This window comes from Idiotropiscis lumnitzeri, chromosome 8 (assembly GCF_059441095.1).
Source record: "Idiotropiscis lumnitzeri isolate Australia: NSW breed Sydney's pygmy pipehorse chromosome 8, RoL_Ilum_1.0, whole genome shotgun sequence".
In the NCBI taxonomy this organism is placed as follows: Eukaryota; Metazoa; Chordata; class Actinopteri; order Syngnathiformes; family Syngnathidae; genus Idiotropiscis; species Idiotropiscis lumnitzeri.
This window is the reverse complement of record NC_142398.1, coordinates 5,629,633-5,654,879: the sequence shown is the minus strand read 5'-3', so window position 1 is coordinate 5,654,879 and position 25,247 is coordinate 5,629,633. Positions and strand designations below refer to the sequence as shown.

Here is a 25,247-nt window from a genome sequence, read left to right as displayed (position 1 = left end):
GTGTGTGTGCGTGTTGCACATGTTGCACTATCACCCTCAGATGCCAAACCTATCTGATGAGGTCTTCAATGGAGGGAAAAAAAGACAAAGAAGTTAATAAATGATCTTTTTTTAAATGTTGTGTGGCAGCTAAGACCAAAAAAACAAACAAATAAAAGTTTGCATTTCTTTGTGACTAGTTCAACAACAGGATCTAAGATTTGGAGTTTTTTGTTTTTTTCCAACATTTTTTGGGGGCTCCAGAAAAAGTCAGAAAATTATGAGCGTAAAATCATTGTTAGATTAGAAAAGTAGCAATATCTTGAGAACGGATCCATAATTTGGAGGGGACAATTTCATTTACATTTCTGAGGGAAATGTAGTATTTATATGAGGAAAAAGAGACACATTTTTCAAGAATGTACCAAACCTTTTCAAGATAAAATGTCGCAACAGCACTGCACAGCTCCTTCAGTGATAGACTGTTACACCCTCGCTGTGCAAAGGAGAGATTTCGGCGCTCCTTCCTGACGGCTGCTGCCAGACTGTTTAACAAGAACATTGGGTCGACTCTACAAACGGGCGGACATTAGTGCAATTGTGCAGTCCTAGGATGCAATACACACTACTCCTGTACTCTTATTCAATGGTGTACTGATATTGACCAATGCTGTATATTTTTTTATCATTGCAGTTGTATTTTTATTATTGCAGTATTTTTATTTATTTCCCCTCTGTAATGTGGACCGACTTCCCCCTGCACTATGGACAGACATTAGGAGTGTTTCCTTACACTTGTATATGTTGAGGGATGTAAGTGTGGATATACATGGCGATTTGTGTATATACTGTGTATATTCACATAGATTTGCTTTTCCTGAATGTTTGCTGCTAATGTTATACATTAACGGCTACATTACGCCGCCGTCTCTGTGTGACCTAATCTTTGCTACAGTAAGACTGCAAATTTCCCCATTGTGGCACTAATAAAGGCCATCTTTATCTTAATCTTGAACTCATTTACTACCAGCCAAGTAAAAATAATGGATCTTTGACGCCTTGAGTCGTCCATGGCAGTAAATAAGTTAATATTAGAAGAATTTATTTATTATTTTGGTTGGGGGGGGGGCATACAATGACAATAAAGGGATTTCTGATTCCTCAGGTTTACTCACAATATAATCTGTAGAATTTGTCCAAAATGGCTGTTTCAAACAAAAATGGCTGCTTTATTGATTAGTTTAAATCATGGGTCGTAAAGACTTGTTTGTGCAGCCCACAGGTCGGGGTTGGACTAAATATGGCGGCGTGAAAGTTTGACTGAACTATAGTGGTTGAAACTGCCATTTTGACATCTATTCTAGTTGAACAGAGGGTCATATAGCGACCGAGGTACATTTAGTGTGTTCAGGGGCCCTCAAAATAGGGGAATCAACGTTGGCTCTGAGTGTTTCTGCCATAAGGTTGAAATGTTGCGGTCGAAAGAAGTCCTCCACATAGAAATGAGTGGGACGGATTCAGTGCTACATGTCCCCAACAGAAAGGTGCAGAATGGGTTAGATGAAGGCAATACAAAACAACGGGATTTGGGGTCAAAGATCGGGGTAGGGGTGTTGCACATGAGTGTATCTTACACCGTTGGATGTGGCTAGACGAAACTTATCCGTACATACCAACATCCACGTGGGTGACTCAGAGGCTGAACTAGTGTCAAAGAAGTCCCTCCCCATAGGAATGAATGCGATTTTCCATGGGATCTGCGTAACCATAAAAAATATTCCCCCACGACGATGTTAGGAACACGTTTTTGGGTCATTTGGAATCACAATTTGAATGTGTGTGGGTGGAGTAAAACATTTAGATCCATCACAACGTTTCTACTCTCCGGTCTGTGCTCTGCAGCCAGGGCTTACTCGATCACTGGTGTCAGCGGGAAATCTGGGGAGATTTCAGTGGTAGTTGTGTTAAAATACATACATTTTCAAGATATTTGCAAAAAATGTGAGTTGTGCTATACAGCACAATTTTTGTAAGTGTTCTTGGTGGAATTGTACTTGATGTATTTATCCCCCCCCCCTTCTCCCCAAATCACTCAGTAACAATGAACACCAGTTTTTACCAGTTAACACAAAATTGGGTGGACATGTCTATAATAACAAGACGCATGATAAAGCGCCAAGGACTCATGTCCAAAAATGAACAGGATGTTGACCATTTTGGTTTCAAACAAGCTATTTTGGGGCTTATTCCAGTGCTTGAAAATTAGAATAAAATGTTTGAAATTGAATATCGACAACAAGTCGGCTGTTTTTGTTTCCTTCAGTCATTTTGAAGTAAATTCCAGTGCTCGAAAGTTCGGAATTATCCTTAGATACCAGTTTCACCGATTGACAGTTTACTTATCTATCATAACTGGATGCACAAAAAAGTCTGAAGGACCCATGCAAGTACCGTAATTGTTTGGAAACAGGTAATGCTACATTGCGCATCTTTTTTGGGTAAACCATCTACTGTGAGGCGAGTGAGACTTTTATTTATTTTTTTCTAAATCCTAATTGCACATTTAAATTTACTCCATCGAGTGACATTTGGGCCACTTTGCCACAGCCAACAACAAAAATAAATATTGTAATGTAATATAAATTATGTTTACCCCCAATCACATAAACAGTCATTTACATGCAAATAGCATATTGCTGCAGGTATTAAGAAAACTCATTCGGCCACATTAATACCAATCCCTCTCTGCTTTTTCTTCCGCCACAAATGACTTCCCGCGTAATCCTAATCAACTAAATCCCAACAGCCCACCTGTAGCATTGTCGCTAATAGTGGGCTGCTGAGAATTGATAAGCATTTTTCTATTAGTACAATACAAAATCCCTCCTCACGGCCTATTACATACACACACTCCAAAATGTTCCCATCATCCAAACTAACAATGGATGGAAGTAAACAAATATGTGCCGTGTGTGTGTGCGCGTGTTTGTGTGCGTGTGTGTGCGCATGTGAAGAAGCAGCACCTGCCTGTAGGCCACAAGGGCACAAAACAGCTCGCCACTAAATCCCAGTTTGGCACACGAACATGAAATCATTACTTCTTGGTTTTCTTCTTGTTGCGCTGCAAGTTGTCAAGCATAATAACGCTGTAAGAAACATGACACACGCACACATGCATGCACACACATGAGGAGGTGACTTGCGATGCACAGCGCAGTCTCATTTAAATAACAATGGCACTCATCAAGCACTCCATTATGCAAACAAGTGTCCAGTGGAAAACAGTCTGTACCGTTAAAGCAGATTTTTTTTTTTTAAATGAAAAAATGAACACATATTTTTATAGGATAATGTTGGATTTTTTTGTATTCATTTTTTATTTTATTTTTTTTAATTTATTTTAGGAAAACATCAGAACATCCATGTTAATTTGAATTGGTTTAACTCAAAACACTTGTATCTGAAATCATCTTTCCACATTAAAATGAATGAAAAGGCCCCGATTCGGTTCCATTCCATCATTGTGCGCTTCGTAGTGTGTGCTTATGCCACTAGGAGTAGTGCTGCACGAAATTGAAAAAACATGCAATATGCGATATGGATGTTGACTATAGCCAAATCGATATTATTGCGATATTTAAATGTACCCAGAGAAACGACGTTTTCATTATCTAATGAAAGAAGTGATTTTTTTTCATGCGACAAAATAAGCAAGCTCAATGTGTTCCTTGCTAATTAATTGTAATTCCACAAGATAATATCCAACTATTGGGTGGTGATGCATATTTAAGTTTGAATCTGACTAGTGGAATTCAGATAAGAGCAAAAAATTGGAAAAATTATTGGAAGATTTTTGCATGTCTTACACAATTTGTAGAGGCCATTATCGTGATATCAATAATTTCTCATTACGGACAAACTGACACAAATAAGTTTCACAACTACAAGTGACTCTGTAAACTGCAGTATTAGTCGTTTTTCACAGATGATAAAGTACCACAGTCAATAATATCGAGCACTTTGAGATTATTGGTTTTATAAAAAGTGCATTATAAATAAAATATCCATCTGAACCGCTTCTCCTCACGAGGGTCGCGGGGGTGCTGGAGCCTATCTTCCGGCAGTAGGCGGGGTACACTTCGGACTGATTGCCGGCCAATCGCAGAAATAAAATATCTTATTATTAATATGAATAAATGCCTGTGAGTAGGGCTGTGACGATAATTCGATATTGATATCTGTCGCGATAGTTGGGTGAGTGATATCAATAGAAAACGATATCGAGATAAATTAGCGATCCAAAAAAAACCTCAAAAAAACAACGGAGCAGATTCGACCCATAACTGCCTAACTCGCCACAAACTCCCTCCCATTGAGGAAGCACAACCTGAGGCTTACCCATGCGTCGCTGAGCTAGCGTGACTCAAAACAAACAACAACAAAAAAAAAAAACGGGTGGCGAAAGGTGGACTTACTGACCGACTTCAGTTCCATCACATGGGAGTTCCGGAGGAGAGAGGCAGGCTTGCTTAACAGTTAAGTCGATAACAAGCACCCTCCGCGGACACGCATTGGACGAAACGGCCTGTAGCTCCACCTCACAAGAGCTCCGTCACAAGAGAGGCCAGCGTGCGTTGTACATTTTAAAATAAAACAAATCGGAATTCAACCCCTTTCCCTTTTTTTATTGTCAATAGTAAAAAAAATAATAAACAAATAATAATAATAACAATAATAATAATAATAAGAAGAAGAAGAATTCGATATACATCGATATCGACCGATATGACATTACATGCGTCACAATCTAGTTTTCAGCCATATCGCCCAGCCCTACCTGTAAGTATTATTACCATATATGTCTACCGTTTGGGGTCAAATATACATTGTGTAAAAGGGTAAAACATTGTGACACCGACGCTATTTGTTCATGCTCAATGTCGTTTTTGCATTGTGGTTTAGCATCACGCTCGCAGACTTGTGGTTATGAAGAAAAAAACTATTTTCTGAGGACAAAAAGCCATTCAGCTCATCTATACAGCACTAATATTAGTGGTTGTTACAGTCGTTCAAATATATTGCCGTCTGTATGCGTGACTGAACTGTTTGCTTTCCATTTCTTAAAGTAAAGGGGTTATAGCACCACAAACTAATGAAAAGGGAAAAAAAATGCTATTTACTGTTAGCATTAAGCTCACTGACAGAAAGGCTAAGTGTTGTGGTTGCTCCACTATTGTAATTATTGATGGGACACAGTCCTTGCAGTGCATAGTGGAGAGGGAGGAGGGGGTGGGAGGCATTGCTTGGAGGCCATTGTTCTGCGAAAGTGAAACAAACGAGACCCAGGAGAACACTACTTAGACGCTCATAAAGGTCAAATATGGAGGCACAGCGGCTAATCCCCTAACCCCTGGGGATGCCCACGGATGCTGTTGTTTCATGGCCGCGTGACATTTAAACCCAAGTGCGCCACACAACGTTGTGGATGTGTCTCCAGCCTCCTGTTTGGCTCAAGAGTGCCCGCTGAGGGTTAATTAGACGTGGCCTCAGAGGCCAATTTTAATGACGCTCTTCCATTGCTAACTATGTTTAGGACGGGCCTTTTCTTCATTTGATGGAATGAAAGACAAACTGCACTCGCTACTAGGTACAGCTAACAAGTGAATGACTTATTAAAAGGAATATATAATGTGCGGCGGGAAGTAAGTCATATTTTGTGAGGGAAAAAGTTTGTAATACTATGAGTTTTTTTTCTCGCAGTAAAATTTAAAATAACAAGAATAAAGTTAATTCTTAAAAAAGTGTGGGTTTTTTTTGGGAGGGGTGTGGGTGTTCCAAGTAAACAAATCTATATCGCTTGATGAAAACTCATAATATGAGAATAATTACATTTTTAGAGAAAAAGGACTAATATTAAATGACATTTAAAAGGTATGACCAGGTTTTAGGTATTTCCAAGGGAAGAAAGTCAATTTCGATTTTGACACAGATTTTGGTTTTCCTGGTCCCTTCCGCAGTCATAATTAAAACCCTTGTAAATTTTTGTCATGGTTTTCTATTGATGATCTTTTAGTGTTCACCCATGAACCGTTCTCTTCAGACCCTTACGTGGGTACCCAGTTATAGATTTACACGAGACCTGCACGGGGTAGCCTATGGCCAATGTAAATGTCTAAGGTTGTGGGTCCTCCTGTAATCTCTCCTTTTCCAAGTCAACGTCATTCTGAATCTGTACCCAAGCCATTTTGCTCCATGCCTTTCTCGTCACCTCATTCAATGTATACTTCTTCACATAGTCCCATTTCGTCTAGTTTACCTTCCTCTGTACCTGTACTCCCGGCCACTTGTATTTCTTGTGCTTCCCAACCTCTATGGTGACAGCCTGATGAGGCAGGGTTCCATGCCAGCACCTCAGCAGCTGTCGGCCCCAGTATCAGCGCCTCTGCACCACTAGGCTTCAACTCTGCTTCGGCGGCGCGAGCCCAGCAACCACCTCCCAACCATGCTCTGGAAGCGCAAGGCCTATGGCCGACCTCTCGATTCTGCTTCAGCGGTGCAAGCGCAAGCCCTGCGGCCACACCCTCCAACCATGCTCTGGTGGTGCAATTCCTGTGGCTTCCCCACCAACCTGATATGGCGGCACAAGCCCTGCTGCCACTCTCCGAACCTGCTACGTCGGCGCACCACCAGACTGGCCCCGTTAAGTACCTCTCGTCTGGCCTCCGGGATGCCCGCCGGACTGGTCCCAACAAGCTCCGTGCCTGATTTGTCATCCGCTTAAAATTGTGATAAAAGTTATATTTTGACAAAATGGTATTTGTTTTGTCTTAAACATAACGACAGGATGCAGGCAACCATTGCTAAAATTGGCTACGTCCTTAGACAGATCAAGTGATCCTACCTCTGATATGAAATTATAAATACATATATATATTCGTATGGTTACGTTTGTAAGAATAATGTTTTAGTGTGGCCCTAATAATACTCCTCCATATAGAAAGCACTAAATCTGATAAAATATTTTTGTTGCCAGCTCTTACTGTGCTGGAGACAGCTACATCATTAAAATTCCACTGTAATGTTCGCTATATGTTCGCCATCACGTCTAATTGTCTAATCAGAAAAGTCTGAGTTATCTGCGGGGTCAACACTGATTGGAGGCGCTGAGGGACAACAACGCTGGTGAGGCAGTTTTTGCAGGTAAATAACCCCGAGATAACGAACGCCGGGTCAGCAACGGTTCAGCCGAAATGTAACAAGCACTGAGAAAGGCAAAACTCGATGGCAGACAATAGTGTTGGGTTGAGGGTGACACTGATTAAATCAACATTTATGCTGTTAAGATGGGGCAGAGAAAGAAAACAATTTCAACATCGATGAAATGCCACATCGCCAGTGACAGTGTGCAGACTTGTGCAACCACATCCTTTTAGTTATTTTTTACTTACCAGCCAAAACACTGAACAGGCTAAAAGCCACATTAATGGTGAGAAAAGTTTGGTTGTTGGTTGTTTGTTAAAAAAAAATCGCAAAAACCTGGAATTTGGACACTGGTGTGTGGACTTTTGACATCCACTGCATGTCTCCATGTTATCTTAAAATGGCATTGATTAAAAGAAAAATGGCATTGATGCTAGTTGTATTGTTAATGCTAATGCCCATTGCTTTAGCGTAAGCATACTACATTGCACGGTTACTTGGTTTTTAATTACATTATAAATCTAACAAAGTACTTAAAACTACATTTGCACATAATATATTATGTTTATGAGAAAAGCAAGTCACGTAAAACTATTTCAACAGGATCTAACGTTAGCGATTATTTTGTCAGTTAGCCTTCTTACCTGCATTGTAGAGAATGTCCTGGAAGAATTGGTCTTTTGTAAAAAATAAAATAAATAGAAATTATAAAATAATAATGATGGTAAATCCTTAAAGGACAAATTTTAATTTCAAGTAACTGTATGATTCCAATACATTAGCACCGTGTAGGCTTTCGTCCAGCATGTCAAACTGGAAAATGAAGGTCATCCCTCCCCCCAAAAAAGCCTCAGGATGCGCTGGTGAGTGCACTTCTGGCTCTATCTGGTGGTACACAGGAGCACTACAGCAAGCGTTGAATGAAATGGTGAAAATAATACGTTTATACAGCGACTTTTAATCCAAGTGTCACAAGGACGCTTGAACAACATACGGGGGGAATAAAACGTTGCGCTAATATCCTGCTTGGTACATTCCAGTAGAGGTTTTTTTTTAGAGAAAGCAGGGTGGTAAAATTCTCAAAATGATGCCGCGAAGAGAACCAATGGCTATTGGCAAAGGAAGTTAGCGGCTACTCTTCTGGTAAAGGTTACCTCCACAACAATGTGTAGTAACTGAAATTGTGTGTTTTTTTTAAGTTTTAAGGAACCCTTACGTGAAATGCGCTGAATAAATTGCTGGGGCCACAAGTTAACTATAAAGTGCGTACTCGATGTGGGTCCTACTGAGGCCCTAAATTGACGTGGAGGTTAAAGTTTGCTTTCCCGTGCAAAGTTTTTTTTTTTTTTAGCAAGGGTAGACTGTTTTTTAAAATGCGTTTATGTACAGGTGTCGTGCCAAAGTACTTACCCCCTGCCAAAATCTGTATCCCCTGTCGCGGGAGCGCGCACGCATTGACTGAAGGCGGCGCGATGTTACTACGTTTGTTTTCATTGAAAGGCACGAAGAATGTATGATTTTGTGTTTTTGATTTGCTGTCATTTAAACGAGGGTTTCCATAAAAGTGGTAGTCTTCGTCGGTGTGGTTTTCAGCACTGCGCCGAAATCGGGGGGGAATTATCTGCATTTGCATTAGTTAGACCAAAGAAATTTTGCAATCAATGAAGCTACCATAAGGGAATTTCAGTGATCAAGACACGATGGAAAGGGGAGAGGATGAGTGATTCCAGCGAGATCAAATTAAGTGGCAAAATACAGATAGGTGGTATCCTGTTAGAGAACACGTAATTGTATTCCAATTGACTGATTTGTTTATTTTTTTTATAACCACCGATAGCCGCGTCAAGAGTAGCAAAAGAATAAAAAAATAAATAAAGTCACTCGCGTTCTGCGTCGGACTCGAGGTGCATTCACTGACTACTTACGCAGTAGGAAAGTTACCAGGGGGGACTGATTCTGGCAGCCCCTGCCACAATAAGGACCCCCCCCCTCTAATCACAAAAATATTAACCCCAACCATCAAGTGACTTATTCTGTGTACTTATTGGATCATTTTGAGTATGTGTGGCAGATTTGAGCAGGGTCTCTCTTTTCTAGGCAAAGTTACCAGGGGGGACTGATTCTGGCAGCACCTGCCAGAATAGGTACCCCCCCCTCTAATCACAAAAATATTAACCCCAACCATCAAGTGACTTATTCTGTGTACTTATTGGATAATTTTGAGTATGTGTGGCAAATTTGAGCAGGATCCCTCTTTTCTAAGCAAAGTTACCTGTCATGAGATGCCCTCTTTGGTTTAGCACTCGCTTCAGATGTCTTTCGCTTGTTTGGAAATCGTACTTAATATGAACAAACAATTAATTTTACGTCTTTGTTTTTCACAGTAACAAAATCAAAGTTGCACGCAAAACAACCTGGAAGTATATAAAGCACCCATGTTTGCAAGGGAACTCAAAATTAATTGTTTTAACTTCCATGTCACCTGAGGGTCTCCTTAGTATGCAAATGGGGGGCAACGTCTCCAGAAACAGTCAAGTAGAAGACATCAGTCTCATGAAGGTGCTGCCATTTGCTTACCCAGACATCCAAATTTTATTTTAACCTCACAAACCGCAAAATTTGCATTTTTTTTGTGTGGGGGGGGGGGGGGAAACCTGCTTGACGACATCTCATGCCTGGGGCTCCAAAACAACAAATGGGCTAATAGGAAAGCAGTAGTTGTTCTGTTTGTACAAGTTCCAAAGCAGCGAAGTAGACTTTTGAGGGTGCTGACATGTAAGTCAAAACATTAAAGTATAAAATTAAAAAAATACACAAGTCAAAACCATGTTTAATTCTGGATGTTTGTTCACAGAAAAACAGAATGACACATGACATGTAAAAACAAAAATAATGCTGAAAGGTTAAAAAAAAACAGCACATAACTGGCTTACTCACCTTACTTGACAAAAACAGTAGTAAAACCAAGTTTTACAAAAAAACAAAACAAAACAAAAAAAAAATGCTACTCTCCATCACCTTCCCCCTTATTATCATCGTCCTCCATTGTAGATTCTTCCTGCTGGTCTCCCTCACCAGGCTGCTTCTCCTCCTCACTGCCATTTGCAGCGGCTGGTTCCATTAGGGTGTCACCTTCCTCTTTCTTGACTGCTTCCACCTCACCGCCACCGGTTGCTTTTTCAGTTATGGTGCCACCTTCCTCCTCCTTCGCCGCTTCCTCCTCAGCGGCGGATGCCTCTGCCCCTTTTTCGGTTACGGCGCCACCTTCCTCCTCCTTCGCCGCTTCCTCCTCAGCGGCGGGTGCCTCGGCCCCTTTTTCGGTTACGATGCCGCCTTCCTCCTGAGCGGCGGATGCCTCTGCCCCTTTTTCGGTTACGGCGCCACCTTCCTCCTCCTTCGCCGCTTCCTCCTCAGCGGCGGGTGCCTCGGCCCCTTTTTCGGTTACGATGCCGCCTTCCTCCTCAGCGGCGGGTGGCTCTGCCGCTTTTTCGGTTACGGTGCCGCCTTCCCCCTCTTTGGGCTCTTCATCTTTGACCACTTCCTGCAGGTTGTACTTCCTGTACCGCTTGTACTCGCGGACCACGCTGACACAGCACACGGTCTTGATCACCTCCAATATGATGGTGAGGTCAGGCTGGGTCAGGTCCACCTTGTTCTTGGGGTTCAGCTTGCCCACCAGGACTTCAAGGGAAACGCATAAGGGAAAAGCAAATTTATTTGGATCCCCAAAGCGAGTCCGCCGATATGCAAAAATACTTCTTATTTTAAGTCACTAAATGGCAACCAAGTTCACAAAACGTGTTTACTATCACAGTAAATGCAACAATCCAAACAAGAACTCTGACTCCAAACCAAACCCCAACCCTTAAAAGAAATCCAACCTAAACATAACCCTAGAGAGGACTGGTTTAGCTTTGGGCAATTGAAGGAGTTGAAAACATCTTGACTTGACAACTCAACTAATCTGAGCATCAAGTTTTCGATCGGCGTCAGTCACTGTAGGTTTTAAAAAAAAATTTGCAGAGGCGGCATGACTAGTTCCAAACATGACCTCAGTCTTTTTTATCATTAAAATAAATAAGATTTAAAAGGGATCCCCTCCTTTATTTACCTTACTTTGTCACTTGAGTGACATGTGAATTTGCACAGTTGCCTAAAAGACAAATGAGAAGATAAAAAAAATATATGAAAACAAAAGCGGCCCAATGATGAAACCGTGAGAGGGAAATCAGAAACCACTCTAAAACACTCCCCGGGATTAGGGCTGATGATTTTTTTTTTTTAATTGGCTAACTCGGCTAATTCCACAACAGTAATTGGTTGACGCAAAAAAATTGTGCCCCGAAACTATAATCAAGAATTTTCAAACTAGATTTGCAATTGGAGATTGGAGCCAGGAACATATATGGGTGACACCTTTTAATGCAGCTGAGACGCAAAAATGTTTATCGCAGATATGCAAATATACAGTGGTGGTTTACCGGCAATGGCCTTGATGACGTCGTCCCTCTTGTTGTGGTTGTTGTTGCGTGCCTTGAAGGCAATCTGGTAGGTGGCGCGATTGGGCTTCTTGAACCAAGGCTCCAGAAAAGTGGAGAGATAAATCATCATGTCCTCCGGGAAGGCCCGGCACGTGCCCGTTACCTGCGTGGAACACAAACCCAGGTTGCTATTACATTTCTAACAAGACAATACAACTTTTTATTTATATAGCGCATTTCAGAAGAGCTGGAGCTGTTAAAAAAAGCGCTTTCCATTTATATGGTGTCATAAATTAGCGGGAAATTACGCACTAACAAATGATCTCAGAATGCAATTTAGAAGAAAAACTGCTAAAAGCAATGTCCACACAAAAGACGCATTCACAGAAAATAGATTTTTTTTTAAAAACGCAATCTACAATCAAGGAGTGGTCGGGGGCCGCATGGCCAGAGAGGCTGTCAGTTGCCCGTCTCTGCCTTAGAATGTCAGGGAGAGCATTCCACAAATAGGGACTGGCCCAATAATCAAATCCTGAAATTATTTTGTAGTCAGGTTGCTTCCTTGCTATAAGTGCATTGTCGTCAGGCTGTTAACTTTTTATTTTTGCATCTCACCGGCAGCATGCGAAGGATGACCCGTGTCTTCTTCTTCTTGGTGGCGTGCAGATCGGACAGGATGTGATGAACCAGCTTGTCGGACTCTGCGGTTTATAAAAAAATTAAATAATAATTAACCAACTTGGCAGTGCGGGACCAAAACTGACCCAAAGGGATGGATGTGAAAACTGCAGCAACAAGCTTTCTTTGCAGTTTCCGGGACCAAAATGACATTGAATATTAAATATATTTGAACGTGTTCGTGTGTATCATTTACTGTGCTTATCTCACGAACGTTGCATTGATGAATTTGGCAGGCTATGATCATAATCACTTTGCTGGTCATGTCAACTGTCAATATATTGTCAAACCTTATATCCTTGTTGCCTGAACTTCAGATGGGTTCAAATTGAGATGTTTGCAGCCGAGGCATGAAAATTGATACAAGTTGGAAATGGTGAAATGCACAAAGGTTCTCAAAGAACAATTCAATTGTCTCAAATCAAACTAAGTCGATGAGATGAGTCTGACTTGAAATTCGAGCTGAGGAGCAGATACTTTGCGCATCTGCATCTCTTGAGTAGATAAAAGGTTTTCTTTTCCGGAAGCTCGCTTCAACAACACTTGCCCCCCAAAAATTCTCCATAGAGTTTCCAAAGCCTGCTCGCCATTCCAAAACTCTTTCAAGGGCTCCCAAGAGCTTTCTCAGATATCTCAGCACTATTTTTTCTACGCTGTCTGTAGAAAGACCTCTTGCTTCCTGACAATCATCCTCGCTTTTTGATTTTTGTTTGGTTTGGGATTTTGCTCCCACGAGCCCTAAGTCCTTCCCGAAACCTCCGGCAGTGGACTTTCAACTAGCTTGAGTTGTGGGTTCTCGATCCACCCAACCACTACATAAGTGGCAGGTTAGCCGTCTTTCAAGAACACGAGCTGAAGCAACAAACCACCCAGTGTGGTCCTGACGAAGCTCCGAGACCGCGCAGGGTCCGAGCCACAAGGCAACCCCAACCGAGCTTTGTTTCCCCGCTTCCAACTGCCTCATTTTTCCTTTCGATTTTTCTCTTTTCTTCATGTGCAAATATGCAAAGTTTCTTCCACCTACTCAACATGTAAGACTCTGCTGACTAAACGCGAGTGGTGACTGCAGCTCACGGGAGATTCAGTTTGGTGCATACTGCATACAAAATTGTAATGAACGCGAGCAAACTTGTGTGCATTTCCGTTAGTTGGCCACCGTCACTATGGTCATCATAGCATCTTCTCAAGCTCTTACCTCCGATTCATTCAGGCTCACCATAAGTGTCTGTTTCAATAGCTGCAGTTAATAAACATTGTCCATATACAGAAGTAAAATGTGAATTGTATGTGTGTTTGGGTCAACGCATTAACCTCTATTTTGGTAAAAGAACTCTCAATTTTCTTTATTTCAGCCCCCTTCCTATTTTACATTTTTTTCCATCAAAAATGATTTGATGTGGTGCCCCCAGAGGCGAGCAGAAGGAATGCAGGCATCTCTCCCGGTCACACACATCCCGACGAGTGACACCGTTACGTTCAGACTGCAGGTCTTAAAGCTCAATTCGGATTTTCGAGTGAAATACGATTTTTACAGATTAACTGCAACTTCAGTGTTTCTGGTGTGTGCGAACGAAATGAACAGACATCATCACTCACAACGTAGTGTTTACGCACGAAAATTTGGTCCAGTGTGTAGGGGTTGTTATCTTTTCATCATTTCATATCTACAGAGGGCACAATGTGGGAGGAGGTAGAAATATTTGGGGGAAATAAAGCAAAGGTGAATTAGTACGAACTAACACCCATGTCCACTTCATGCGTCACGTTTCAAGAAAGATTCAATTAAAGTCAAATATAAAGTCAATACTATTTAAAATTTGCAGAATAACAGACAATTGTCACTCGCCCTCCCAAGTATTGACGTATAGGTAAGGTGACCAGGCTGTTCAGACTGAGGTTGCATTGCAAAAAAATCCAATACATATCCTATCTAGGACCCCATATGAATTTGATCGAATTTGAAGAAAAAAAAAAAAAACGTGCAGATTGTCATTAAAAAAAAAATTATAATCGGATTTGAGTCACATTTGCCTGCAGTCCGAATGTAGTCTAAAACACAGTTGATATTGTGACTCGGAACACTGCCAAGATGATTTACCCAGATTGTGAGTTCTGATGAAGATGACGTTGTTGGCTCCGCTTTCCAGGGCCTGGAAACGTCGTTCTTGACTCCCGCCATACGCTTGCAGCTGTGCCACCTCTTTCTTCAGCGCCTCCTCCACATCTTCTTCTTCAGTGCAGCCTCCAGTGTCCCCAGCAAACTGACAGCAGAGAGGTTGCACTTTGTCAATGTCACTATTTCAATTATCATGCTGTGCTTGGAACCTTTATTTGAAAGTAAAATGAACCCTTGTTTGAAACCCTAATCGAGACATAAAACGTAACCCTTTTTATGATGATCATCAAACAAGTCTAAATATCAAACGAAGACAAAGCAAGTAAACATAAAATGTACTTTCAAGAATGGTGGAAAAATAAAGTAAATTATTACAAAATCAATCCTAAAGCTTTAGGCCTCCAGCGAACCACGGTGAAAGCAATTATCCACAAACATGGAACTTTGGTGAACCTACCCAACAGAAATGACGACTCATCCGGAAGACGGCAGAGGAACTCGGGAAAATTCTGAGGCACTGCAAGCCTCAGTTAAGGTTCGAGTTCATGACTCAATAACAAGAAAGACACTGGTCAAAAATGACATTCAAGCAGAGTTTTGACCACAAAGAACATAAAGGCTCACCTTACATTTGCAAAAATAATATCCTGAATGATTCCAAAGACTTTTGGGAGAATATTATATGGACTGATGAAACTAAAGTTGAACTTTTTGGAAGGTGTGTGTGTGTCGTTACATCTGGCGCATAAATGCAACATAGCACACCATCAGTCAAGCATCGTCGTGGTCGTGTTATGGTTCGGGATGCATTGCTACTTCAGCACCTGGATGACTTTCTGTGATTGATGGAAGCATGAATTCTGCTCTTTATCAGAAAATCCTGAAGTACAATGTTGGGTCATTAGTTTGTGACCTCAAACTGAAGTGCATTTACAAGCAGGACAACAATCCAAAGCACACCAACTCGTCTACTTGTGAACTGCTTAAAAAAAGATCACCTAGTCAGGTCCAGACTTGAACTGAATGCTGTAGCATGACCTTATAGAAGACAGTTTATGTTTGAAAACACTTCCGTGTTGCTGTTGCATTTCTGCAACGAGACTGGGCCAAAACGTATCCACAGAGATGTGAAAGACTCATTGCCATACAGAGTGAAAAGGTTTGATTTCAGTTGTTGTTGTTGCTGAGGGTGGGAAGACGGTTTAAGAGGTTTAGGGGGCAAGTCCTTCTTCACAGCTCTGAACCGTGTAAACACTTACACAGTATGTGTAAACATGATGAGCTCTGATTAGACCTAAAAAGATAAAGGACCAGTGCGGTGCGTTCACTGACCTTCTCGGGTCCATACAGCTTGTCGGCGTACTCGCTGAGCAGGTTGAAGGCCTCCGCCGTGCACTTCTTCTGGTTCATGTTGCATGTGATCAAGATGCCCTGCATGCCCACCTCCAGCTCCCTGGAGCCCCTCCAGCGTTTTGCATGATACTGGCCGCCACAAAAGTGCTTCTTGCCCCGCTTCCGAAACTCGTTATGCGCCGCCGACATCTTGCCAATGACGTCACTGGAAACACCTATTAATATATGGGATGTTTACTTTTCTCTTTTTTTTTTCAGATCCGCGAGCAATGTGCGAAGCGGGTTTAAAGCGACACGCAACGCAATAAAAAAACATACGACGAGGGTTTATTGAAGTAAAGTTGAACGTGTTGTTAGAAACGTGCGTTCAAATAGAAAATGGAACTCGGTGACGGAAGGACGCCGCATTTACGTTTCAGAGGGATTCTACGGGGTGCGAAGAGAGACGAAAAGCTCACTCAAGCGTTTCACCAAGTATATATATTAAATGGTTTATATCCAAAGTATGTTTGAAAGAAAATATTGTCTGTTTCGGTCGACTTAACTGCGAGCAGATGCAATTTCATGAAGGACACCTCATTCTAATTTGAACAAGACCTATGGATTCAGAGGAAGGACGAACATTTCGCAAGGAATTCGTAAATTGTACTACGTATTATTTACTTAAATAACTTACACTATATGTATGATGAACGCAACTCACTATCGCTTTTTTGTTTTAGGAAATGTAATTTGGACGGGAGGACGCCCCTCATGCACTTCCAAGGACCAAGGTTGGAGGATTTCTATGGAATGCTAGGAGGGCCTAAAATGTGCAGAGAAAAAATACACTAGCCATTTGAACGGATAATTTAAAGAAATTTAACGCACACCAAAATGGTACTTATCACTCTGTAATAGGATCAAATGTAATATAAGGAAGCTTCGTTCCGTCCAAATGTCAATATGGAAAACATCTACGGCGTGCGAGGGGTGACAAGAATACACATCGGGTTTCGCGCATCAATAATTAACCTCGCACTAGATTTTCCTTCAGAGGTCGTGGGTTCTAATCCGTCTGCGGCCTTCCTGTGTGGAGTTTGTAGGTGTTCCCTGTGCCTGCGTGGGTTTTCTCCGGGTACTTCGGTTTCCTCCCACATTACAAAAACATGCAGGGCAGGTTGATTGGACACTCTAAATTGCCCCTAGATGTCAGCGTGAGCGGGATGGTTGTTCGTGTGTGTGCCCTGCGATTGGCTAGCAACCAGTCCAGGGCATACCCCGCTGCTGCCCGATGATAGCTGGGATAGGCTCCAGCATACAACTGCATGTTTATTTGACAGTCTTCCCATATAGTTCACTTAAACGTAGCCTCGAACAAAAAGGCCTGCAGTCAAGTGGTGTCTCAGTGTGAACACTAGGGGGCACTATGTAAAAGGCGTACGTACAGTAAATAAGAGACAAAGAAGAACAGTGTTTACGCTGCTGGTGGTGGATTTTTTTTTTTTTATCAATTAATTGCAAATTGCAGATGATACAAGTGAATTGGGAATTGTAGAAAACAATGCAAATACGATCCCAAAAATGCAACAATCAGATAAATTGAATAAAGAATAAAATAAGAAAAAATACAGACAGAAAAAAGTTAAGAAACAACATGGTTGGGGCAAAAAGTTTATATTAAAAACCTTTAAATTACTGCAAATCCTCACTGTTTTCAGAGCCTTTTGTTTGTTAGAATATATGTATATATATATATATATATATGGAATAAAAGAAATTTATTTATTCCCACGCTATCTTAAAAAAAAATAAAAATAAATCAAGCGATCCTGACATGACTGGTGGATGCCAACTGTTGGTGAGAATTTAGACAAAGGTTCCAAAACAAAAATTGACACATAAGTGTCAAAATCCAGCAATATCATTTAGGAGGAGCAAATCATCGGCATCAACTTTCATTTTTTTCTACCAAAATTTCAAAGGGTGATAAGTGATAAATACTAGCGTTGCGATTTTGCAAGAAAATATTTGTTTTATCAAATGCTTTTTTTTTTACCGTTACTTGAAAAATAGTTGACAAACTCTTGTCCTTGACTTCTGATTTCAGAAGTAGTAATCTATTAGTTTGTTCTGTACATGCAATATGATGAAGCAATTTGATATTTATATGCTTTTCCAGAACATAATAGCCCTCTTTTTTAATGATTTCTTTTCCTTTATGCATATGTCTAACCCAAGAATGGGATACTGGCGGCCCGTGACCACACTGTGTGGCCCCGTGATTAAATTATTTTTTTTAAATGAAATAAAATATTTTTTACAGAGAAAAAAAATCCTGGTAAAAAATGGGAAAGATCCATCCATTATCTGAGCCGCTTCTCCTCACAAGGGTTGCAGGTGGGCTGGAGCCTATCGCAGCTGTCTATGGGTTTAGGCGAGGTACACCCTGAACTGGTTGCCAGCCAATCGCAGGGCAAACATTGACAAACAACTATGCATACCCACAGTCATACCTAGGAACAATTTAGACTGTTCAATTAACACACCATGCATGTTTTTGCAATGTGGAAGGAAACCGGAGTATTCGAAGAAAACCCACACAGGCACATGGAGAACATGCAAACTCCACACAGGAAAGCTAGAGCCGAAATTGAACCCTACACCTCGGTACTGTGAGGCAGACGTGCTAACCAGTAGTTTACCGTGCCACTGGGAAAAATGGAAAAGAGAAAACGTTTTCTTTTTAAATCTGCAAATATACAGGTGTTGACTGTAGTTTTAAATTGTAATATAACCAATTAACACTAGATGGCAGACATCTCTGAGTTGCACTTGAACTGGGTTTGACTACAACATGAGTAGGCAGAATATATTGTTTTTCAGATTTGAAATGATATACAGGGCAAACATCCATCCATTATCTGAACCGCTTCCCCTCACTAGGGTCGCGGGGGGTGCTGGAGCCTATCCCAGCCATCTTCGGGCAGTAGGCGGGGTACACCCTGAACTGGTTGTCAGCCAATCGCAGGGCACACATTGACAAACAACCATCCGCGCTCACACTCATACCTAGGGGAAATTTAGAGTGTTCAATCAACCTGCCATGCATGTTTTTTTGGGGAAGAAACCCACGCATGCACGGGGAGAACATGCAAACTCCAAAAAGGAAGGCCGGATCAAACCCAAAACCGCTGCTGTCTCTCACTGTGAGGCCATCGTGCTAACCAATCGGGCCACCGTGCCGCAGGGCAAACACATTACTGCAATTATATTAAAAATTTTAGTGAGTTGATTTTTTTGAAAACGTGTACGAAATGAGTTCTTGCCCTGAATGTTGGTTTCTTGTTCAGCAGTTTTGTGCCATCCTTGAGTGGTTGATCACAATTACATTATTTTTCAAAATCATTCAGCCCTCGACATCAGGTTCAAAAGCATAATTTGAAAGCCGAAAATGACATGATTAGTTTCTCTTAATATTATGGTTAAGTCTTATTGAGTGTTACCAGCTCTTCCTCAGTGTGGACTTTTGAGGCGGCCGTGTGGCTATGACGTGAGTCGCGGAAATAGACCACCTTGCCTTTATGGCCGACTCCCACTGGAAAAACTGGCAGCGCTTATTATTGTTTGGCCCCGCCCCCCTGCCGCCTCCTGAGCGGCGGCCAGCGCAGCAGTAGAACCCCTTCCCCTGGTTGGGTCCCCCATTGGACACCAGCAGACGTTTGGCGCGGTGTCCACAGTCGCAAAGCGGCGATGTCATCTTCCCATTGGTCGACAACGAGGAGAGGACGCTGCCATTTCGCTGCCCGGAGACGCCACTTCCACCTGGGCCCAAAATGGCGGCGCCAGGAATGGGAATCCTCTCCTGGATCAAGAAGCATTTGGGTTTGGATACATATGGTGTGTTTGATTTCATCACTCGTGGAGCCTCAGGAGCCTCCACGCTGTATTCCAAAATAAGCGACCCTTCAGAGTTTTCCAGAACCATGTCGTCGTACGTGGACCGCTCCTCATCTTCCACAGAGAACTCCTCCCCACTTTCAGAATTTGAGGTTCGCGGTTCGAGGCTGCCAAGGATGGTGGAGCACAGAACCGGACCGTTCTTGTTGTCAATATTCCAGAGAGCCCCCATTGCGGTGTTCCGACCATCCAGAACTGTCTTTGGGGACACTAGACTCTGAACAGAGTCTCGGTCCTCCAGTTTTAGGCCCTGATTTTTATTCCCAGGGGACGTTGTTTTATTGTTTGCGGAGTGATGGTTTTCGTTGTTGTGACAATAGACTTTTTCACTCTTTTTTGTCAGCATGGGATTTACTACTGATGGCGTCTGTAATAAGAGAACAACAGTTAGTACATTGGTAGCAGTTTGGCACACATCGACACATGCTCTCAAAATAAACGTAAAACAAAGAGAATTATTTATTGCGCATTTAAAAAAAAAAAAATTCTTACGAAAGTTTACTTGATTAATAATAACCAAATACAAAACGCCAAAGACGTGCTAATGAAACTAGCATCAAAATTGGGGTATTGATGCTTGAACACAATCAGTGCAGCATCACATGTAGACAGACAATATCATCAAACATCACACCTTTGGATGTGAGTGCAACAGTATTTTTATAGTTTGTAGTATTCCAACACTTCATTTTCCCCCGAAATATGTTTTTATCCCAATATTTAGTTTTAGTAAGAGTACAACTTTATTTTTAGATAATGACACAGTAATATTATGAATATTATTCATGAATGCTCTTTTCTCTTAATAATACATCTTTATTTTGGGCTATTTCTTACAGTATTATGACTTAGTTCCAGTAAAATACTATTTTTTTCCTTCTAATATTATGGTTTTATACATTAATTTTATGACTGTTTTTGTAAAATCTGTTATTTTTTTCAAACATAACTTGTAAACTAACTTTGTCCATCATATAAGCATCGATTTATTCTCGTAATATGGTTTTATTCTATTTTTGTTGTAATGTGATAGTTTTGGTTTTTGGTAATTAAAATTATTTTCTTTTATCTTGTTTGATGTTTTTGTAGGAAAAATAAATTTTTAGTCTTGTAAAAAAAAAAAAAAACCTAACAATTGTTCTATCGTAATATTTTTTTTGGGTTATATTTTTCTTCTGTATCGTGTTTTTTTTCTTCTGCAAAACCGATGACTTTGTTTTTTACAAATTTGTCATCTGTATCTTAGAAAATAATACTTTTATTCTACTATATCTACAACTTTATTCTGGGAAATTCAGATAAAAAAAATCTTTACCTTTTTAAAAAAAATATTTAATTCTAATTAGTTCTGATTTTATTGTAAAATATAAAATGTTTTTTTTCTTGCAGATTCCATTCCAATAAAATTACAACTTTATTCTTCTAAATATTTTCTTGAAACATTATGGAGGTATTTATAAAACAGGCTTGAAACATTAGATACATTTTTATTTTGGTTTTCTTTCAATTAAATATAAACTATCAATAATTTTAATAAGATAAATTAATATAATGTTCATCTTTTTAATAAATCATGTACAATATTTATATACTCAAAGCAATACAACTATTTATAGAGCGCACTTCACAACTGCTGCTGCTGTATAAAAGAACTTTACTGAGTATGTTATTCATAAATTGTATTCTACTGTAGCTCAAATTGTACCTTAGAGCATAAGTGTCTACAAACCACTGCAAAAGTAGCAGACATTAAAAAATATAAGTAAATAATAATAAAAAGAAATTCTTTATTCACTTTAAAAACTGTTTGTGAGGCACGCCCGGGGAGAATCGCAGGCAGGAGTCAGCGGTTTTGGAATCGGGGTGTGAGGTGGGACGCCCACTCACCCTTTCCAAGCTTTTTGTGATCTTCATCACACATCCATCCCTCATCATCCTCACCGACAGCTGAGCTGTGTTCCTGGCATCATCCAGACCTAATAAAATGTGCATTTGTAGATTTAAGATCAACAATTGTCAAGTGTGAGTAGAGGTGAAGCTCTTCACGTACCCGAGTGTTCTCTACCAGAAAACTGTATTCCCAAGTCTTGTAGCGCGCCATTCAGACCTTTGGGTTTCCTGCTGTAGAATATCTACAAAAAGAAAAACAAAGTCATGTTTATTCCATATGCTGCATGAGGGAGCGCTATCACAGTATAGTTACATATTCTATTATATGACAAATGTGTATTCATTGCGCTAGCAAGGGGAGCTAAGAAGAGCAATTCAGGACACAATTTGCTATCTTCAAAATGTATTTATTGAGCTAGTGAGAGGCGGATGTGGAGCTTTTGGTGAGTTTTTGTTGTCAAGACATTATGGTTTTATTTTAGTTAATTGATTAATTTATTCTTGAAAAATTATGTTTTCCCTCTCATAATGGCATGGTTTTATTTAAGTAAAATTAACACTTTATTCTTCTATTTTTCATTCTTGTTCTTGACAGATTTTGAAAATGTTCCCTTATGATCTTTAATTCCTGCACGATCACAACTTTCTTCTGGTAGAACTATTTTTTGTCAATCAAAATACTATGGTTTTACACCAGTGAAATAACTTTTCTTGGAATTTTTTTTCTCCCTATCTCGTTTTTCTCTAGTAAAATTATGACTATTGTTGTGGAATTTCACTTATTTTCCTCATACTATTATGTTTTTTCATAGTAAATTGACACATCTATATTTTTAACATTGTTTGCCTCATATCATCGTTTTTTTAGTTTAGTCAAATTATGACTTCATTCTCATAAAATGATATTTTTTTATATCAGTATATTTTTTCTCAATCCTGTTGTATTGTCAGAAATTTACAATTGGCATACTCAGATTTAATTCTCAATTATTTGACTTTATTGTCATACAATGTTTTTTTTCCAACTAGTGTGACTTTCAAACTTCTATGTCATGAAAAGAGAAAAAATAAACTTACTCTGTACATGCTCCTCAAGTCGATCCAGCTGTTGAGCACATCAGGCTTGTGGATCTGCTTGCGTTTGCACTCATAGTGCAAACAAACACCCAGATCCCAATCTGCCATGTTCTACTTATTAATACATGTTTAAAAATGTTTGTTTAAAAATGCAATATTCTACCTGACCACGTGAGGAAAGTACAGAGCTTTTGTCCAGTTGACTCAGCGGAGGGGCTCTGTTGCCGGGCGGGAAAGACTACAGCCTTCTCCAAACGCAGCTTCTGCAGCCAGCGGCCAAACTGAGACAGACAAATCCGCAGGGGAACCCCTGCCTCCACCTGCATCTGTAGCACACACACAAAAAATACAACATCTCAGTTAATGACTTTTACTTTTGAGTATGATTGATATTTAGAAGCAAGGCTGAGAAAATAAAAGTAGCTAAACCAAATTTGTAAAAAATAAATAAATAAAAAAAACTTACATTACAAACATTTAAACACTAACAAAATACGATTGTACTGTGAAATTTGTTTTAAAACAGAGGCATGGGGGGAAAGCAATGATTTTAAAAGAATTTCCACTGTGGGCTGAGTTCACTTCCGTTGGCAGTTTATTCCATTTGAATGCAGCATAACAGCTAAATGTCACATTACCATGTTTGCTTTGAATTTTCTGCTCCACTAATTGACCGGAGTCTAACAATTGTAATTTTTTATTCTTGTAAAATTGGGACGTCACTCATCAATTTTTTTCCCCCTGTAATGTCATAGTATTAATCTAGTCAAATCTTTTTTTCCCACTTTCAAATTAGTTCTTCCACCACCAGCTAGACAGTAGCCGTCTAATAAAATAAAATCTTTTCTGACAATATTTTTTAGTTTTGGTTTTATTGTAGTCGAATTATTTTTGAATAAAATTACCAATTTGATCCTTGTAATATTACACCGATATTATTGTAAAAAAAAGCTATTCTTGTTAAAAAATAAATAATAAATGTTCCCTCCAATAATACTGTTTTATTAAAATAAATGACGACTGCCCTTGGAATGTATAAAAATGTAAGGTTTTTTTCTAGTATTATTATGGTTTTATATATGATTATATTATATATATAAAATTACATTTACCCTTTTAATATTACACCGTTTTCTTTTGCAATTGTAATTGTATGGTTTTATTTTTGTAAAATTCTGTATTTCTTCTTGTACATTTAGAGTTATCGCCCCTCGTTATATTATGGATGTATTCGTGTAAAATTGCACCTTTTTTCTCTCCTAGCACTAGTTTTTTGTGTTTGTTTTCTTCTTTTACATATATTTGCAGTCACCTGTGTGATCCCGGTTAGCTCGGTACAGAAAGATGACAGTGTAGGACGCTCCTGAGGTTGAACGTATGCATGAAACTCTGACTCAATCTCCCCTGTGGACGTATTGAGAAGAACGGCAGGGAACTCGACTGCATCAGAAAGGAAAAACAAAGAAAAAAATATTAAGATGCAAAGCCAATATTAAGGCAATTAAAAAAAATGGAAACTTACTTATTTCCTGAGGTTGGTTGTTCTTCTCTCGCCAACATGTGGACTCAAAATCAATGATGATCAAGTATGAAAATGTTTGATCTGATTCAAAATATTAAATACAACATATTATGAAATGCCACATTAATGATCGTGTTTGTTTAATCGGTCACTAACTTGACAGCGGAGACTTTTTTTGCACACTGGATGACTGACCACGCTGCCTCAGCAGTCCTAATTCTCTGTGGAGACAAACATCAAATTATACTGTAATTAACATACACTTCTCAGTTATTCTAGTGACATGATGCATGACATGAGCAAACAAAAACTCCCCCATCACTTCCACGTCGACACATAAACCAAACGTTAACGGATGCTGCCCTCACTGACTTGTGAGCGCCACATTCCATTCCATTAAGACATACTGGTCCTCTCGCTTTAGAATTTTGCGGGCTATCTGATCATCTCATTCGCGGAGAAAAATGAATCTGCGATTGATTGCGTCCCTGTTATCTCACAATTTGACAGAAATCGGAAGCGCTCGCTCAAGGACAACATTTCATAAAATATTAAGATGTCAAAGGTTTTAGTTGATTGGTTTATCTCACATCTGGTGGGTGAATAAGAACTCCAGATACTCGACGATTTGTATACAAAACATTCAAATTCAATTGTAGGTAATATACATCGATACTGACGTGGCTAGCTTCTTTGTCGACATTTCCGTCACTTGAGCTCGTCTGTGTTGCGTTCGCGGCACAATTTAAGGCGATATTTGAGATTTAGGTGAGGCTATCTTGAGTAAATCGCGCTTTCAATTTCAAACGAGTTGCATCCATGATTCTGTGTTTAACTAGTTTGGTCTGCATGACAGCGAAATCGATAGCAGAGTGTAAGCGGATGCGTAAATCAAGCGTCCGGGCTGTGCTTCAAAGTAAAGTCTAACGTTCTAATTTAATCTTATTTTTTATTTTGGAACTCCTCACAGAAATATTTATTAATCATTTAAAATATAATGAATATTTATTTT

The 25,247-nt window shown here is 40.0% G+C and overlaps 2 protein-coding genes across 4 annotated transcripts; both read right to left on the bottom strand.

Moving 5' to 3' along the window:
* Positions 1-9,991: 9,991 nt before the first annotated feature.
* thumpd1 (THUMP domain containing 1) lies at positions 9,992-16,764 on the bottom strand. Of its 3 annotated transcripts, XM_088303822.1 has the most exons (7): positions 16,511-16,764; positions 15,787-16,022; positions 14,437-14,599; positions 12,276-12,361; positions 11,661-11,823; positions 10,564-10,860; positions 9,992-10,512 (listed from the first exon to the last, which is right to left on the bottom strand). In XM_088303822.1, the coding sequence occupies exons 1-7, from the start codon at positions 16,560-16,562 to the stop codon at positions 10,184-10,186; spliced, it is 1,326 nt and encodes a 441-aa protein (XP_088159948.1). In that variant the 5' UTR covers positions 16,563-16,764; the 3' UTR covers positions 9,992-10,183. The 3 variants fall into 3 exon arrangements, with proteins under 3 accessions (XP_088159948.1, XP_088159949.1, XP_088159947.1); XM_088303823.1 differs by having other exon boundaries at positions 9,992-10,860; positions 16,484-16,764; XM_088303821.1 differs by having other exon boundaries at positions 9,992-10,860.
* Positions 16,765-18,782: 2,018 nt separating this feature from the next.
* Positions 18,783-25,073, bottom strand: eri2 (ERI1 exoribonuclease family member 2). The gene is made up of 9 exons (XM_088303097.1): positions 24,916-25,073; positions 24,392-24,456; positions 24,236-24,316; positions 24,026-24,153; positions 22,877-23,039; positions 22,714-22,814; positions 21,797-21,878; positions 21,634-21,722; positions 18,783-20,113 (listed from the first exon to the last, which is right to left on the bottom strand). Exons 1-9 carry the CDS (start codon positions 24,936-24,938, stop codon positions 19,289-19,291), a joined length of 1,557 nt encoding a protein of 518 aa, XP_088159223.1. The 5' UTR covers positions 24,939-25,073; the 3' UTR covers positions 18,783-19,288.
* Positions 25,074-25,247: the final 174 nt, after the last annotated feature.

Bases quoted from the DNA above. Each gene is read 5' to 3' on its own strand.
- eri2 (XM_088303097.1), bottom strand. From the start codon at position 24,938: ATGTCGACAAAGAAGCTAGCCAC. The intron at 21,723-21,796 runs GTACGTGAAGAG...ACATTTTATTAG, and splicing joins TTCTGGTAGAGAACACTCGG to GTCTGGATGATGCCAGGAAC. The intron at 20,114-21,633 runs GTGAGTGGGCGT...CTCTTATTACAG, and splicing joins TCACAAAAAGCTTGGAAAGG to ACGCCATCAGTAGTAAATCC.
- thumpd1 (XM_088303821.1), bottom strand. From the start codon at position 16,562: ATGAGGGGCGTCCTCCCGTCCAAATTACATTTCCTAAAACAAAAAAGC. The intron at 14,600-15,786 runs GTCAGTGAACGC...CTCTGCTGTCAG, and splicing joins AGCTGTATGGACCCGAGAAG to TTTGCTGGGGACACTGGAGG. The intron at 10,861-11,660 runs GTAAACCACCAC...TTTCCCTTGAAG, and splicing joins CGTCATCAAGGCCATTGCCG to TCCTGGTGGGCAAGCTGAAC.